Source organism: Macrotis lagotis, chromosome 1 (assembly GCF_037893015.1).
Source record: "Macrotis lagotis isolate mMagLag1 chromosome 1, bilby.v1.9.chrom.fasta, whole genome shotgun sequence".
NCBI classification, from domain to species: domain Eukaryota; kingdom Metazoa; phylum Chordata; class Mammalia; order Peramelemorphia; family Peramelidae; genus Macrotis; species Macrotis lagotis.
The window spans coordinates 141903572-141921285 of NC_133658.1; the positions used below are offsets into that span (position 1 = coordinate 141903572).

Below are 17714 nucleotides of genomic sequence, written 5' to 3' on the forward strand. Positions count from 1 at the left end.
TTTGGTGATAATCAATTGCATCTCATGGATCCTGCCTATAAAACGTTTCAGCAGGTTGGCTTTGGAAAGTGCCTTGAGTTTCCTCCCAGACACCTGGCTCCATGTCTCTTCCTGAAAAAAAGGCATATGCTATTATTTCTTGCCTTCATATTCAATACTTGAATACATACACTGATAGTACTCACTTTCTAAGTCCTCATCTACTCTGCCTCAGGTACGGTGAACATACCCTTGATCTTGCATCATCTGAAAATGTTTCACTTTCATGTTCACAAACTCTAATATAACTTTTTCTTATCATAAGATTTTATAATTCCATTTTCATGACTTATAACACATAGCCCTATTCTGCATATTCATTATAATTTCCATTCTCTCTAACCTGCTCTACTCTTAAATTCTTCCTTAAGGCATCACTTATGCATTGGCTGCATTTTCTTCCCTTCCTTATCTTCACTCCTCAAAGGTTCACACTATCCTCAACTCCTTTGCCCCTAGTCTTATCATTGACTGGTTAAACCTCACACCTGGATTATCTCTACAATCTTCCTCCTATTCATATGCTATTGTTTGGAGTTGGAAGAAATCACAACATGTTGTTGATTAGGTCCAATACCAATTAACTTCAACAAACCAGTCTTTCTTTCAAGCCCCAATAGATTTACTATTCCACTATATGCAACAGCATCTATTCATGCCACCCCAAGTCTCCTATGATAGCGTTTTCCTCAATCATTTCCCCTCATATCTGTGTGGGATAAAAATCCACTTCAAAAAATATAAAGACTCGGGACAACTAAATGGTACAGTTGGGCCAGCTAGGTGGCACAGTGGATAAAGCACTGACCTTGGAGTCAGGAGTACCTGAGTTCAAATCAGGCCTCAGACACTTAATAATTACCTAGCTGTGTGGCCTTGGGCAAGCCACTTAACCCCACTTCCTTGCAAATACAAAGAAAGTTTATTTTGGCTTTTCTAGAGAAAAGGGCATACACCAAGTCTCACAAAGGTAGTGAAGATCAAGGAACTGCCCAGAGGTGGTAGTCAAGCAAGATTATATGGCCTAGCTCGATTCGCCCCTCCCCAGCCCCCTCTCTTCCTACCTGATTGGTTAAGGTTTTCAGAGTTAAAATCTTTACATGAAAAATCTACCCAGTAACAAAGAGAAGAATAAAATGTTTTCATAGAATATTACCTCACCAACCAGATGATGAGGGTATCAGAAGAAAATTTCTAATGACCTATTGTTATCTATCTAAATGAATTAATGTTTGAATATGCAAGGTCTTCTTAGTACTCATCATCAAATAAAGAGAAGGCTGTCTACCGTTCTCCCAGTCTATGATCAAATAGGTGGATAACTAAAAATTCAAGGTCTCTTTTCTGGAAGTATTTCACTATTTCCCTCCTTAACAAAATCAGGAGGGTGTCTGACTGAGAATGCAAGGCCTCTCTCCCTCTTTTCTTCTAAGAATAGTCTAAGAGTAACAGTCTGTCTTTGTTTTAATGATTTTTAACCCTGAGAGGACTTCACTAGGAATATTAACTCTTAAGAGGGAATATTCCACTCATATCTTTCACAGAAAATAATTGAGATAGGTGATTTGTCATAAGCTCTCTCTTCTTTCTTCCTCCTTATTGCACTGAGATATATTACTCTATCTTTTCCTATGTTGCTCATCCTTTATTTTTGACAAGGACCAATGACACCAAGGGGTGATGACTTGCATGTGAATTTGATTTAAATGAGGCAGAGTTGAAGATGAAAAAGTGACCTTTCTCCTAGACAATACTAACCTCTGTATGTGTGCATACCTCCACTATGATCCTCTGCTTTCCTTTATTTTTGTCTGTCTTTATCTCAATTTTTTTTGGCAGCTTGTCTCTCTCTGTCTCTGTCTCCTTACTCATTTTCTGCAGAGGCATCCCCCCCCCAACTCTCTGAGTCTAGGCAAAATCAAAGCATTGTAAATGTATGTATGTGTGGGGGGTATATTTGATTACTGCATGCAGTAGGTGCTTAATACATGTCTCTTAAATTGAATTTCTCATATTTTCTTTTATCTTTTTGTTCAATATCTGAAACTTGAACAGACCATTGGAAATCAGGTAATTACCATATTTTGCATTTTTATTTGTATGTCCTACTTAATATTTAATGAAGCACTTTCTCATCCATTATATTCTTTGATCTTCACAATGACCTCAAAGAGTTTTAAGGCTAGGTGTTATTATTCCTATTTTACAGATGAGGGAACAGAGACAGAGGCACAACTTTTAGCAATAATGATATGATAGTCATGATATATTTTAGCCTAACATTTGGGTCTGGATTTCCCAATTTAGCAAGGACCCTCACAGGTTTGAAAGTGACCAGAATGATAAAGGACTTCGAGTCTTTGCCAAATAAATTCTGATTGAAAAAATGGACATGCTTAGCCTGGTGAAGAAAAATAGACTTGATTAGAAGTAAATGGTATCTCTCCTTAAATATTTGATGGGATAGCTATGGAATAATAATTAGATTGACTTTGGTGATCTCAGCAAGCAAGACTAGAAATAATAGTCAGAAATTATTAAAAAACTCAACAAATCTAGGAAAAACTTTCCACCAGAACTAAAGTAGAATATACTCTTTTAGGAGGTACAGATCTCAGTGACCATATGTTAAGCATTTTATCATTGAGATACTTTTTAGAGGCAATTAAGTGGTATAGTGAAGAAATCGCAGAACCTGGAGTCAAAAAGATGTGAGTTCAAATTTGTCCATAGCTCTGGGACCTTGAACACAGACCTCTGTCTGCCACAGTTTCCTCACCTGCAAAATGAGGGTGCAATAACATTGTTTGAGTATCAAATTAGATAATATTTGTAAATTGCATCACAAAACTTAAAGAGGTAAATAAATGTTAGAATTATTTGCATTAGAAATAGAAGAATAATTAGGAATTCTTTCCTAATAGGATAAATAGCTATTATGATTGTTGGTAAACAACTTAGGTGGTCATTTTCCTATTCAAAAGTTTGAGATTCTGTGCTTCTGGATAGTCTTGAGAAGCAGCAGAAATAGATTTAGAGGAAGAAGATGAAGGTGCATTAATTTTAAAGCATTTTTTTTTTTATCTTTAGGAATCTGGATACCATTGTCTCATTTCCAGGAGGTGAGAGCCTGAAGGGCTTTATTCTGGTGACTCTTTTGGTAGAGAAGGCAGCAGCACCTGGGATTAAGGTATTTCCTCATTCAGAACCTTAATCCATCTGTAGATGTCAACCTGGCAGTTACTTTTAGTCCTAATCACCAACATCCATAGTTTGCCTTTCCAATATTCTTTGCCATTTCCAGCAGTTAATTATGTCCTCTCAGAGAACCAAGAGTCAACTCCCTTGTGATTTTGCCTTCCATTTAACTAAAGCACTTAGACTTACATAATGTTAAAGTTGGAAAGCACCTTAGGGCACAGTGTTTTACAGAATATTATGGCTAAATGGGACCTTGCAATATAGGATGTTAGAAGAGAAAACGTGAAATAATAGAGTTAGAATGGCTCTTTGAAATTAAGCTAGCTTTAAGTTTACAGGGGGAAGAAATCTAGAGTCTGGAGAGCTCACGTTTCTAACAGCATAGCTCTAGAGGCCTCCAATTCCCCTCATGTTAAAAATGAGAAAATTGAGACTGGGGGGTAGTGGTGACATGATTTACACCAGGTCACTTAGTAAATGTCAGAGGTAGGGTCACAGAATAAATTAATGATGTTTGGAACTAAACAGCATAGTTCAATGAAAACTGAACTGGACTTGATTGGAGGTTAGGGGTTCAAACCCAGGCTTCAAAACTAAATATCTGTGTGCTTTTGATAATAAACATAAAGTTTCTATGCCCTAGTTTTCTGATTTACAAAAAAGAGATCTACAAAATCTACCTGTAAGGTCTCTTCTATTACTAAATATATTCCTCAAGAGCCTATGATTCTTAGACTATTGTTTTGGTTTACAGTTACAAACTCACTTCCCCAACTCCAGGTAAATGCCACTAATTACTTTGTTTGTTTTAGCCAGGAGGGAGGCAGATGAAAATATATCTTAATGTTTCTTGCTTGACTTTATTTTTAAGAATAATGATTTACCTCCCCCCCCCCATCAACCCTGTTGTACATTGCTTTCAATGACAATCTCTCTTTTGGGAGGGAAGGCACGGTCCAGAGGTTTGCTGGAGCCAGCCCAAGATGATTATCAAATTTCATAAGCCAGAAAATACTATAAACTGAAGTTTGATTTATTGTTTTCTTGACTTTGTATATTTAAGAAAGTGATGGATAAAATGTTAATAATGAAGAATAAATTTAAAACTATGTCATGGATTTTCAGAAAGCTGGCTGTTAAACTTTTTCCAACTCATCCCTGTTAAACTGATCTCTTCAACTAGATTTTAAGTTCTTTGAGGGCAAAAGCTATGTTTTATACTTGTTTGCATTCTCCATATTTCCAAGATAATGCTTTCTAGGTATCAGTCACTCAAAAAACTTTTGTCATTTCAGAAGTAATAATTGGTTTTAGTTTAACATGAATAGGGATAAGGGGCATGTGATTGTGGGGTAGAAAAATGACCACTAGGTTTGATTTAAGATGTTTTGAATGTAAGCCCTATTTACTATTTCTGGTATTTGGAGTAATCATTCAATTTCTTGTTTACTTTCAACAAGGAATTTATCATATTGATTAAATGATCTCTAAGTTTCCTTCCATCTCTAAAAACTGCTTCTCTCTTTCCTTTATCCCATGCTCTACTGTATTTTCCCACTTTTCTCTATTGCCAAAGTCTCTTTACCCATAAACTCCCAAAATGACTTGGTGTAATATGACAATCACTCCTGTTTAAATAGAATTTTAGGGGTTGACAATGGCTCTTGTGAGATAGGAAGAACTTGTAATTTTCACCCCTTTAAAGATGAGAAAACAGAGTAATGATGCAAAGGTTTATCCTACCATCTAGTGGTCAATTTGGGAACAGATTCCGAGTCTTCTGACCATTGAAAGCTTGTCTAAATTTTTTTTAGAGTTTGAATTTAATGAAGCCTTTCCTGATACCCATGACTGTTAGTGTTGTCCTCTAATATATCTATTTGTCATTTTTTATTTGTATGAACTTAATTATATTTATGTATGTAGTTTCCCCCATTAGAACATAAACTCCTTCAGGGATTACTTCACTTCAGTCTTTGTATCCTCAGCATCTAATCTCAAATCAGGGGTTTAAACAGTGCTTGTCTATTGATTGACCTAACTATTCAGACTGTGCATGTTCTTCTTGGACAGGGACATAATTATTTGTGACAATAGTCACCATCCATGCACTTATTTTGAAGTATTTTATAGTATTTGTTTAGGTGCTACTAGCTTGAGAGTTTCATGAGGGTAGGGTCGACACCTTATTTAATCTTTGTATCCTCCTAGACACAAGGGGATTTGATTGTAGGAGGTATTTAATAGATGTTTATTCAAGGTGAATGAGAGTGGGACAGAGCCAAGTTGAAAGGAAGCAATAGAGGTGAATTCCAATTACAGAACTCCTTTAAAAAGATCTAGAAAATGCACTAGGACAGAATTCTGGGGGGGAGGAGTCTAGAAAAAGTCACAGCTAAGTGGTGCAGTAGATAGTGCTGGCCCTGGAGTCAGGAGAACCTGAGTTCAAATCTGCCTCAGACACTAATTACCTAATTGTGTGACCCTGGGCAAGTCACTTAATCCCATTGCCTTGCCAGAAAGAAAGAAAGAAAGAAAGAAAGAAAGAAAGAAAGAAAGGAAGAAAGGAAGAAAGAAAGGAAGAAAGAAAGAAAGAAATCTTTGAAACGATCTCTTTGAAACGAAGGACAAAATAGAAATAGAAGGGATTGATTATTCACCTTTTGAAAGAAACCCCCAAATGAAAACATCATAGTCAAAATCCAGAGCTCCCAAATCAAAGAAGAAAAATACTAGAAACCGAAAGAAAAAATACAAGTACTGAGGAACCACTGTAGAATCACATATGATTTGATAGTCATCACTGTAAAGGAGCAGAGAACTTGAAAAATGATATTGTAGAAGGCAAAGGATATGAACTTACAGCTAAGACCTTGCCCAGCAAAACTGAGTATTATGCTATAGGGGATGAAATGGACCTTTAATGAAACAGAGGACATCCAAACATTTCTGATGAAAAGACTGCTCTTCATAGAAACTTTCAAACTCAAGCTCAGAAGTGAAGAAAATCATTAAAGGGTAAATATGAATGAAGAATGACAATTGATTAAACAAGAATGAAACTCTAACGTTCAAATATATATGATGATACACATGTGCCCCCTGAGCTATCTCATCATCAGAGGTCATAGAGAGGGTCCAATGTGCAAGACCTTGGAGTGGTTCTATTATGTCTTAATGATTTAAGAAAATAATAGAAAGAAAGAAAAAAAGTTTACACTGGGTGAGGCAAAGGAGAAGAGAAAGGAAGGTTAGGGGAAATGATCTCACATAATTAGAATACACAAGTGGATGCCTATCTCAAAATGAGTTGAGGTGGAAGAGCTGACATTTGAACCTCATTCGCAGCTAAACCAAGGAAATAAGAATATACATACAAAGAGTTGGGAACACATACTTTTCATTCAATAGGAAAATAGGGAGGAAAGGGGATAAGAGAGAAGAGAGAATTAGAAAGGAGACATACTTAAGAGACATAGTAGCCTAAGCAAAAATACTCCAAGAATTTACAAAAAACTATTTATAGCTCTTTTAAGGTGGAAATGAATGAGAATCTGGAGTAACCAACAATTAAGAACTCTTTTTAAGCTTTGGTATATGAAAATGTTGAAATATTATTGTATTGTAAACAATGATGGATTGATAACTTGAGAGAAAATTTGGAAGATTTATATGAACTGATACAGAATGAAGTGAATAAAATCGGGAGACCAATTTTAATAATGACAACAATTTGGTAAAGGCAAACAACTTTGAAAAAATTACAGTCTTATCTATATAATGACCAACCAAGATTCCAAAGGACCAATGATAAATCATGCTGTTAGAGGCAGTCAGAGTATGGAATGAGACATATATGTATATCAAAAGAGATACAATCACACATATAATATGTTAAGAAATAATGTATGCATATACATGCACACATATATTTATGCACACATACATATGACATAGGACATGGTCAATGTGTAAATCTATTTCTCAAGTTGAGAGATGGGTTTCAGGGAAGAGGGTGAGAATGAAAATTTTACTAATATAAAAAATATAATATTAAAAAAGTTGAATGACAGAGATAGGTTATTCCCTCTAATTCAACTCAACAGGTATATATTGAATACCTACTTTTCACCATGACAAATTCTGTCATGGATATAAAGTTTAAGTCCTTAGAAAGCTTACCAGAATGGCATGGAGGTATAAAGAATGAAGTGGGCATCATAAGACTGAGGTCTGTCTCTCATTCATTAGGAAATCATCTTTGGGCAGAGGAAACTATCACTCATTATGATCAACTGCTCTGAACTTTGTAGTCTTACAGACTTACTCCCCTTCTTGAAGGGGACCAAGATGATATCACCATGCTAGAATCAAGCTGTGATATATTCAGCTATGGCTGACCAGACCACTATGATCAGTATACTCTATCACAGTTTGGACACTATTAGGCCATGTGAATATTTGGAATGGATTCTCTAAATTTGTGTATCATGTCTTTCTTTGAGCTACTACAATTCTGTTTTGCTCATAGAGCACCTTCTCTGATGAGGGCATGCTGTGTTGAGTGATCCTGTGCTAAGGTCTCCCATGTTGCAAAATCAATTCCAAAATTCTTAAGAGACCTTGAGATTGTCATTATATTGCTTTTTTGGTCACCATGTGAGTGCTTCCCCTGTGTGAGTTGTCCATAACATAATCTTTTGGCATGCATATGTTTGTCTTTCAAACAATGTAACCAGCCCATTGGAGTTTCACTCTCTCTGGTACAATTTAAATGGTTAACAGTTTAGTTTAAGAAAGGACCTCAGTGTTGAGTATCTTCTCCTGCCAGGTGGTCTTCAGAATCTTCCTAGACAATTCAAATGGAAATGATTTAGTTTTGTGCCATGGGGCAGGTATGCTTTCTAGGTTTCACAGGCATACAACAGTAGGCCTGTGACAATGGCTCTGTAGACCTTTAGTTTGGTAGCCAGATTAATATCTCTTTTTTCTCACACTTTCCTTTGGAACTTCTCAAACACTGAGCTAGCTCTGGTTATTCATGTGCCAACTTCATTGGCAATGGATAGATCCCTGGAATGAATACAGCCAAGTTAAGTGAACTTATCCACAGTATTTTCAAAGCTTCCCCATTTGGAGTCCCCAGTGGGTCCACATATGGATGGTGTGGAGCTGGCTGATGAACTACCTCTGTTTTTTTGGTGTTAATTGTCAGACCAAAATTAGCACAGGTAGCGAAGAATCGATTCAAACTTTGTTGCATCTCGACTTCAGAAGTTGCATTGAGTACACAATCATGTCAGCAAAAAGTCATGCACCAACACTTGGCTCCATTTTAATCTTGACTTGTAGCCTTTTCAAGTTAAAGGATTTATCATCAGTGTGGAAGCTGACCTTGATGCTGTGTTTGTCCTCATTGAAGGAATTTGACAACTTGAGTGAAAATATCATACTAAAAGCATGGGAACAAGTACACAAGCTTGTTTCACTCCATTGGTGCCTGAGCAAGTATAAGGGCATCATCCATTTTCCAGAACTCAGGAAAACATGCTATCTTGAAATTTATGCACTATACTGATAGCTTTCTCCAGGCAACCAAACTTTTAGATAATTTTCAATAAAACCTCATGACTGGTAGTATCAAAGGCTTTGGTAAGATCTACAAACATTGTGTACAGAATATTGATCTACTCCTGGCATTTCTTCTGGAATTATTGGCCAGCAAATACCATATGAACATTCCTTGACACTTTTTGAATCCATACTGGTTCTCATGTAGATGATCATCTTCCAGGTAAAGGATCAATGTATTAAGGAGGACTCTAGCAAGAATCTTGCCATCAGTGACTAAGAGAGAAACCCCCACATAACTGTCACAGGAAAACAGTTCTCTTAACTTTTTTATAGAATAATAAATGCCCTCTCTCTCCACCTTCTTAGCCACGTGAAAGGAACCTAATGACATTGAAGACTTCTTCACTTGGATATTCAGCTGGTTAGGGATTCATTTCAACTTGAGGCTAATGTCACTGATTTCACCATTGATTGATAATGGCCTGCTGAGAACACTATAGAAGTGGCTCCATCTGCATTGGGTCTTTGGCCCATAAATAGCCATCAGGATATTATAAAAGTGCTTTGGATGGTTATTATCAGCATAAAATGAATTTCATCTGCCTTCTTATTGAGCAAGAATTTTGCACCTTTGTACTTTATTTTTGATGGAATTAAATGTTACCTTCATAGAGATGGATGAACTGTCCTGATGGTAAACCCTGTGGAGTTCTCATTACTCATTTGCAGCATTTTCATTTAGTATTTTCTCATCATTTTCATCAAATCAAATCTTGATGTTTTGGGTTTTTTCCCAAGGGAATGGGATTAAGTGACTTGCTCAAGGTCACACAGCTAAGCAAGTATTAAGTGTCTGAAGCCAGATTTGAAGGTCCTCCTGACTCCAGAGTCAGTGTATTATCCACTGCATCACCTCACTGTCCCCAAGTCTTAATGTTTTCAAGTGTTCTGATTCAGATGAACAAATGCAATTCTGTAAACCAAATCTCTGAAAACTGACCATTCCTTTTCTGCTCCACTGTTATCATCTGTGTTTTGGTTCATCTTTCCCTTTAAGTTAGCAACAAACTGTTCCCACTAAGAGAAGAATCCTAATCTGTTGACATTAATTATACTGATAGTTATTTTGACTTGGAGCTGCCACTTTTGTTGACTGTGAATATTTCACTTGGAGAGGATAAGTCCATGATCAGTCCAGCACTCTGCACCACACATTGCCTTCATCACTTTCACATCCCATCTGTCTCTTTTCCTTACAATCACATAGTCCAGTAAAGAAATATTTGCTGTGAGGGTGCATACACAAAGTTTTATTGCATTTAGGTATATGAAATTTAGTGCTGTTGTTGATGAGAAGGTTAAGAGATATACAAGTCTTCAGGAGTTGCTGTTGCCATTTCCAACTTTATTCCTCTGAAGGACTCCTAGTCTGCACCTATCTAGCCTTGAAGTCACCCAGAATTATAAACTCTTTTTTTGGCACATTGATGACAAGCATCTCCAGGCCTTCATAAAATTTCCTTTGATCTCATCAGGGTTCATCATGTTAGGAGCATAGGCACTGATGATAGTGCCATAGCATTTTCCTTCAAGTGGCAATCATTGACATGAGCCTGTCCAATTCATTCCTTTTGGAATGAGTTTGTTGAATAGATTAATTATGATTGTAAAACCTATACCAGCTTGCCTTCACTATGGCCACTTAAAAAATGTGAATTTAGTTCTGACTTCAGTAAACTGTCCTTTATTTGTCAACCTTACTTCACTCCATGCTTCTATTCATATGTGATATCTGCTGAGGCATTTTAAAGTTGAATGATTGACCCAGGATCACACAGCCCAACAATAATTTATATGCAGGAAGTAGGGTTTGAACCTTTCTCTTCCTTTTTTCTGAGGCCATTCTTCTTTTTCTTTATCACAACATGTTATTTCTCTGGATATGATATTATCCTTAAAATAATTGAAAGATACTATTATATGGAGGAGTGATTAGACTTAGGGTGCCTGACACCAGGAGATTGAAAGAAGAGAAAAGAAAGAAAGGTGCAGAGAGAAAAATTTCATCTTTTTGTAGGGAGAAGATGTCTTCACAATTAGAATTACCAAAAAGTAAAGTAGGTTCAGAAGATTCCCTTTTCCTGGAGAAAGACTGGATGGTCACTTATTGATGACATTATAAAGAGAGCAATATTCAGGTCTGGATTAAACTAGATAGACATGAGACCCTATTCAGATCTGATTCTCTCAATCTATGACTGTAAAGACTTTGTAATAAACAATAGAAGAGACATCCCTCTTCCAAGATACCCTGAAATAAATAAAACAAAGTACAAGAAGGGTAAGAATAGTAGTCAGTGGCATATTAGAAAAACCTCTGGACTTAAAAGTAAAATAATTTTCATCCTCCCTCTGCAACCCTAAATAAATTGTGATCCTTCTTTGAATCTATGTTTTCATTTTTGTAAAATTTGGGAGATTGGATTAAGTAAATATTCCTGAGAACCCCTTTTAGCCCTAAGTTTATGATGATGGAAAAAGGTTGAATGTATTTAAATGGTATTTAAATGGTATTTAAATGTTTTATTATATAGGTCACTCATTTATTTCTTCCCATATCAGACTTGTACAAATACAAAAATTGCTAAAATTTCATTCTAATTAGTTTTTTTATCCTAACTAAAGCCTCCTTAGACAGAGGTTGGCACTGAAAACAGAATTTAAAGTCATTCTTCTTTGACTTTTCCCCCCCTTTCATAAAAATTTGTATCTATTAAGTATGTCCACTTTCCATGATCTCTCTCTCTGATCCTTATCAGAGCAGCTACAGACTTTAGGGCACCTTAGGACTCTACTCTGTGCTCAGAAATTCATACAAACACACATATGCATACATTCTAGTTGGCACAATGGATAGAATGCCAAGCCTAGCCATCTGGCCTCAGACCTGGGCAAGTGACTTAACCTTGTTTGCCTCTGTTGCCTCATTTGTAAAATGAACCAGAGAAAGAAATGACAAACCACTCCAATATCTTTGCCAAGAATACCACAAAAGTCATCAAGAACATTCAGATATAAATGAAAGTGAATCAACAATTAATCCTTACCTAGAGTTTCCTTTAGGGTCTCAGAATCAAATTCAAATATGATTTTTATCTAGACCTTCATAAATGGGGGTAAAAGAGTATATGGTACTCCTATCAAAGTTCATGATAATGAAGTATACTAGATAAGAACAACTTTTATATCATCCCCAAAGAACTTGCAAAAAGCATAGAAAAGGGGCAGCTAGGTGGCGCAGTGGATAGAGCATCGGCCCTGGAGTCAGGAATACCTGAGTTCAAATCTGGCTTCAGACACTTAATAATTACCTAGCTTTGTGTCCTTAGGCAAGCCACTTAACCCCATTGCCTTGCAAAAACCTAAAAAAAAAAGTAGCATATAAATTATTCATAATCACTTAGACACTTTCTTTTTTTCCCCCTTCTTTCTGTATTAGTTCCTTGCTGCTCTTCTTGGAATGAAGTCACATGCACGTTCCTCTTCTTTCCATTAAACTGATGCTGCTCAAGAATTACAAAATCCATTAAAGTAATTTTGATGGGAGAGTACACTAACCACTGGGTGAATGACAAGAGGCCCCCTCTTGTAAGAGATGTCATTTGAGTTGAGCAAAGGCATCTCATATTCCATTTACTAAATGGCAGAGGCATATTGCATTGCAGTTTTCTAATTCATATATCCTTGGAGGAGGACCCTGAAAGCAACCAGAAGATGGTATTATGAGCACAGAGAACTTCACAGCAAAGTTCAAAGTGGCAGGGTTTTTTGGGGTTTGTTTGTCTTTTAATGCTAGACAGGATTACTGGTCTTAGCTATGGAAAGGCAGAGGGCATAACTGTTAATACTGAGAGAGAATGGTGCCAGAGAGGGGAACCTCATGTCTGAGGGATTGACAATTTCAAAACTTCAGCCTTTCAACTGAAAGACAAAGAGGTTCTTAAAAATCTAGAAAGTTCTAGATTTGAGACTGGAATCTTTTGATTGAAATCCATGTTGCCAGGTTGGCCCCTCAGAAATATCCTCAACCTAGAGGGGATATCAGTAGGTTTACAGGGATCCCTTGAGGCAGGTACAGGATAGATTTTAGCATTTAATCAGGATTCAAGACAGAAAATCAGATGGAAGGGGTGCTATTGGGGGTCCCAGCAACCCTATCCCAAACCTTAAGATGTGTTCTTTATCACCATTTGTCTCTCAGGCACTGACTCAAGCCATTAATGCAGTCATCCAGTCCAGTGATGATGATCTACTTCAGGCCTTGAAGCAACTGAGAACCTCCATGATTGAGATGACCAAAGCCTTGAGACAGATGCATGGTATGTGCGTGCTCAGTTTTGAGATCATTTAAGATCCCAGCTTTTGTTTGGTTAAAAAAAATTACTTGAAAAAACATGATTGATAATGGAGTCAGGTCTCAAAAAATAGTGAAGTAAGTGAAATATGGTCTTGGCTTATGAGTCTTTCTCTTCCACTTGGTCCTCATAATGAATGTATCTGTCCTGGTCTTGTTTCCAAAACCTTTACTCATATCATATAAACAACCACTGTTTCTAAAACATTTCAAGGTCTAGAAATATTTTTCTTATAAAAATCCTATGATATGGGTCATATAAGCATTATTATTACTATTTTAAATATAAGGAAACTGAATCTCAGAGAAATTAAATGACTTGCATAAGGTTACTTAATCAGCCAAGTGTCAGTGACAGGATTTGAACCATGATCTCCTGATTTTGGAACCAATTAATTTATACTATACTACTTAACATCCTTTGGTTGTCATAATCATAATAAGTAAGATGAGAATGGAGAAAAAAGTGTCATTCCTTCCCCTGGGGTATTTATATATTAGTAGAAGACATTTAAACCTTCAAGATACTCTGTGTTAGAGAATAGAATACTATTATAATGATTTCAGGTATCTTGACAGGCACTGAGGATGGTGTGATATCTTCTTAGTCACAATTGGGATCTGTTTACTGATAAGGTTAGGATTGGAAGGGAAGCAAACCCTGGTAGTACACTTTTAATTTACTGTTTAAAAAACCCAAAACTTGTGTGTTGATAGTAGAAGAGAAGAAACGGATTAGATGTTAGAAAAGAGATGAGGTTTTTTTTTTTCCCTCAAAAGAAGTCTTCCAAAATAATGTTTCTCATAGGGTCTAAGAACTTCTGGGAAAAGATTATGTGAAGGAAGGAAGATGATTTTTTTCATTTTTTTCATGTTTTCATTTTTCAAAGTTGGATTTTTCTTTTCTTCTTCTATTTCTGACCCAATTATAGAAATTTGACATTTTATCTTGAATAATTAGCCAATAAATAATTGAGAGAAACTAATCTGTTTTACAATCCTCATTTCACTTTGCTTCCTTCCACTTGGTCTTGCAGTTTTATGATACTTTTTTGACATCAATAAAAATTCACTTTTGAATATTCAGCAGGTATTTAATAAAATTTGCCCATTGATTGATTTACATTTTGACAGCACTTGAAATGTTTTGCTCCCTATAACTCTCAAGGGTAGAAAGTATCAATTTTATTATTTACATTTCATATAAAAAGACAGTGAGGTTCAGAAAGAAAGAAATGTCTTGTCCAAGGTCATATAGAAGAACACACAGGTATTCTGACTCAAAGTCTAGGGCTCAGTCCATTGATGAGACTATAGTTAGGTGAATATGTGACTGAAAAATACTGTTGTCCAAAGAATGTTCATCACCTTGAGTAATTCCTTTTGCTTAGAGTTCCCTCCCTTCTGCATTAAAAATTCCAAAATGTCAATAATTAGCTCTTCCTTGTTCATCAGAAGTTTGTTGAATGACATTATTTTCTCCACTGTCTGAACTATGAAGTTGTCAAGAATTTCTCAGAGGTTATACTTTTAGTTTGAAAGTATCTGCTTTTATTAAAATGATACTCCTAGTTCCTAATAAAGCAGGTACTTAAAAATGTCCATAGAACTGAATTAAATTTGATGCTTAATTTATTGCTGTTGTTAATGTTGTTTAATTCAAATTAAATTTTGTCATTAAAAAAATCTAAATAGGGGGGTGGCTAGGTGGCGCAGTGGATAAAGCACAGGCCCTGGATGGAGTCAGGAGTACCTGGGTTCAAATCCAGTCTCAAACACTTAATAATTACCTAGCTCTGTGGCCTTGGGCAAGCCACTTAACCCCATTGCCTAGCAAAAATCTAAAAAAAAAAAAAGTCTAAAGAGGCACAACTTGGTGGCATAGTGGATAGAGCACCTGGATTCAGGTGGACTTGAGTTCAAATTGGGCCTCAGACTCATGATTCTTACCAGCTGTGTGACCCTGGGCAAGTCACTTAATCCCATTGCCTCACAAAAACAAACAAAAAGCTCTAAATAATCGTTATGCTGTTTAGAAAAAGTGCATTTTATCTCTTTGTCAGAATTATGGTCTATATATTAGTGAAGCATAATCCATAACTTGCATATGAATGAGGAACAAAACTCTCATAATTTTATCACTTTTGCTTCTATCTCCTTTTATTCTCACTGTTCAGTTGTGCTAGCCTCAGGCTTGTGGATTTCCAGATGGGTATATATCCAACTGTCATGAAGTCTTTCCTTCTTTCTATTAGCTCTGTTTCTTTTGAACATGATATATTCCTCTCTATTGCCTTCTTTCAGTTATGAATCCCATCATATCAAGTCAGTTACATCTGTGAGATGGCATTTGTCACCTTATATTAATATTTCAATGCAACATTATTTGTTATCTGTATTCAAAGCCTCAGACTGTTCCTGAACTCTTAAGTTATTTATACATATAAATTATTGGACACTTCTAGCTTGCTAGCTATATTACTTGTATTGGTCTCTGTATCATCAGGTTTCAATGTTTTCTGAGATTTTTTTCTCCTGATTTCAAATTTTAATGTAATCCTTCCTGATGAGTGTGCTAAATTTTCTGATAAATATTTTCTTTCTAGGTTAACTTCATTACTTGTCAAGAGCCTATCTCTTTTATTGTAAGCAATGTTACAGAAAAGCAAATTTGAAATGTAGAGCTATAAAGAAGGTCGCATTATGAAACTATAACTTATAGAATGCTTTGTCATAGCAACTGTGGGAGTTAAGTGCATATGTCATTATAATTTGACACATGAGAAAAGAGCTTCCGCTAACTTTTTCATAGTACACTATTAATATAGTGAATGATGGAGCCAAGATTTGAATCCAGGTCTTCTGATTCCAAGTTTAGAACACCTTCCAATTTGCCATTTGTTTAAAGGCAATTAAGGTTAAGTGACTTGCCAAAGGTCACACAATTAGTAAGAATCTGAGGTCCAATTTGAACTCAGGTCCTTTTAATCCTAGAACTGGTACTCTATTCACTGTGTGCCACCTGGCTACCACATTGCTCTCCTTTCTTTATCTACACAGACATACAGACATTGGAGAGGATTCCATTTTTTTCCTCTTGTGGAGACACTTGGATATCTTAAAGTAATGTTCTTAGATGAAAATCCAAGTAATTTAGTCTGGACCAGTTCTTGTTAGCATCCTGTTAGCTTGATCAGTTCAGACAAGTTTTCTTCCACCCTTTTACACCCTTTCTTCATGCTTCCCATAGAGAGTGACAGACCTGTGGACTTCTGCCACCTGAAGAGGTCCTAATTCTCCTAAGAAGAATTCTTTCATTATAAGACTCCAACTCAGAAACCAAATAATACAATGATTCATTTGAGGAGAGGTACACCAGACCATCTAGGGTCAGAGAATGAGACCATAAAGTTTGTATAAGATACTTTGACTACAGAATAACACTGACATTCTTTCAGTTATGAAAGAATTAGGTCATAGGTATAGATATGGGGAGGGGATCACTATGTGTAATAAGGTTGCTCTAGAATTTTTTTTAGAGTAATTTTTTATGTATTTAATTTATTTTTTAAAATTTATTTTCCAGGTACATGCAAAGATAGTTTTCAATATTTTTCCTTTTATAAACTTTTGAGTTCCACATTTTCCATCACCTTCCCTTCCCTCTCCCCTTCCCATGGCAGCAAATAATTTGATATAGATTGTATATGTACAATCATGGTTAACCTAAGACCATATTAGTCATGTTGTAAAAGAGGAAGTAGAACTAAGGGGGGAAATATGAGAAAGAAAAAAAAAACATAAAAGAAGTTTTAAAAAGTGAACATAGTATACTTTGCTCTGCATTCAGAATCCATAGTTTCTTCTCTGAGTGTGGATGGCATTTTCCTTAACAAGTATCTCAGGACTGTCCTTGATCACTGAACTGCTGAAAGAAGTTGCTTCTATCATAGTTGATTATTACATAATATTGCTGTTAATGTGTACAATGTACTGGTTCTATAGTCATTATTTAAGAATATTTGAAGGGCTTTGGGGGAGAGCTTAGGTGAATCCCTGCCTTTTCTCCATCATCTTGGCTCTACCTCTTCATAGAATTACATTTTTAATGAAAAATAACATTGATTTGTTAAAGAAAAAAATAAGTATTTCTATGACTTTTTGAGAGGTAGTCTATTTGCTCACTGGGTCTGAAGCCAGAAAGGGTTCAAATCCCACATCAAACACTTATTAGCTATGTGACCTTGGGCAAGTTGTTTAGCCCTATTTGCTATAAATTTAGAAGGAGGCAAACCACTCCAGTATTCTTGCAAAGAAAACCCAACAAGGGTCATGAAGAATCAGACATGACTGAAAAATGACTAAATCACTACCACAACAAAATATCTTTCCCTGTGCTCTAGGTTTTTTTTTATTATTAATGGACATTCTTCACAAAGCAAGTTGTAATTCTTTCCTATGTTGACATTGGACTAGAGAGTAATTG

The 17714-nt window shown here is 36.0% G+C and overlaps 1 protein-coding gene across 2 annotated transcripts in view; it reads left to right on the top strand.

The window, feature by feature from the left end:
• IDO2 (indoleamine 2,3-dioxygenase 2) overlaps nt 1–17714 on the top strand; it is an 80016-nt gene that overhangs the window by 30716 nt on the left and 31586 nt on the right. For both annotated transcript variants that reach the window (XM_074208988.1, XM_074208989.1), the window contains exons 5-7: nt 2095–2109; nt 3130–3229; nt 13076–13193. In XM_074208988.1, coding sequence (XP_074065089.1) covers nt 2095–2109; nt 3130–3229; nt 13076–13193 — 233 coding nt within the window. The remainder of the gene's footprint in view (nt 1–2094; nt 2110–3129; nt 3230–13075; nt 13194–17714) is intronic.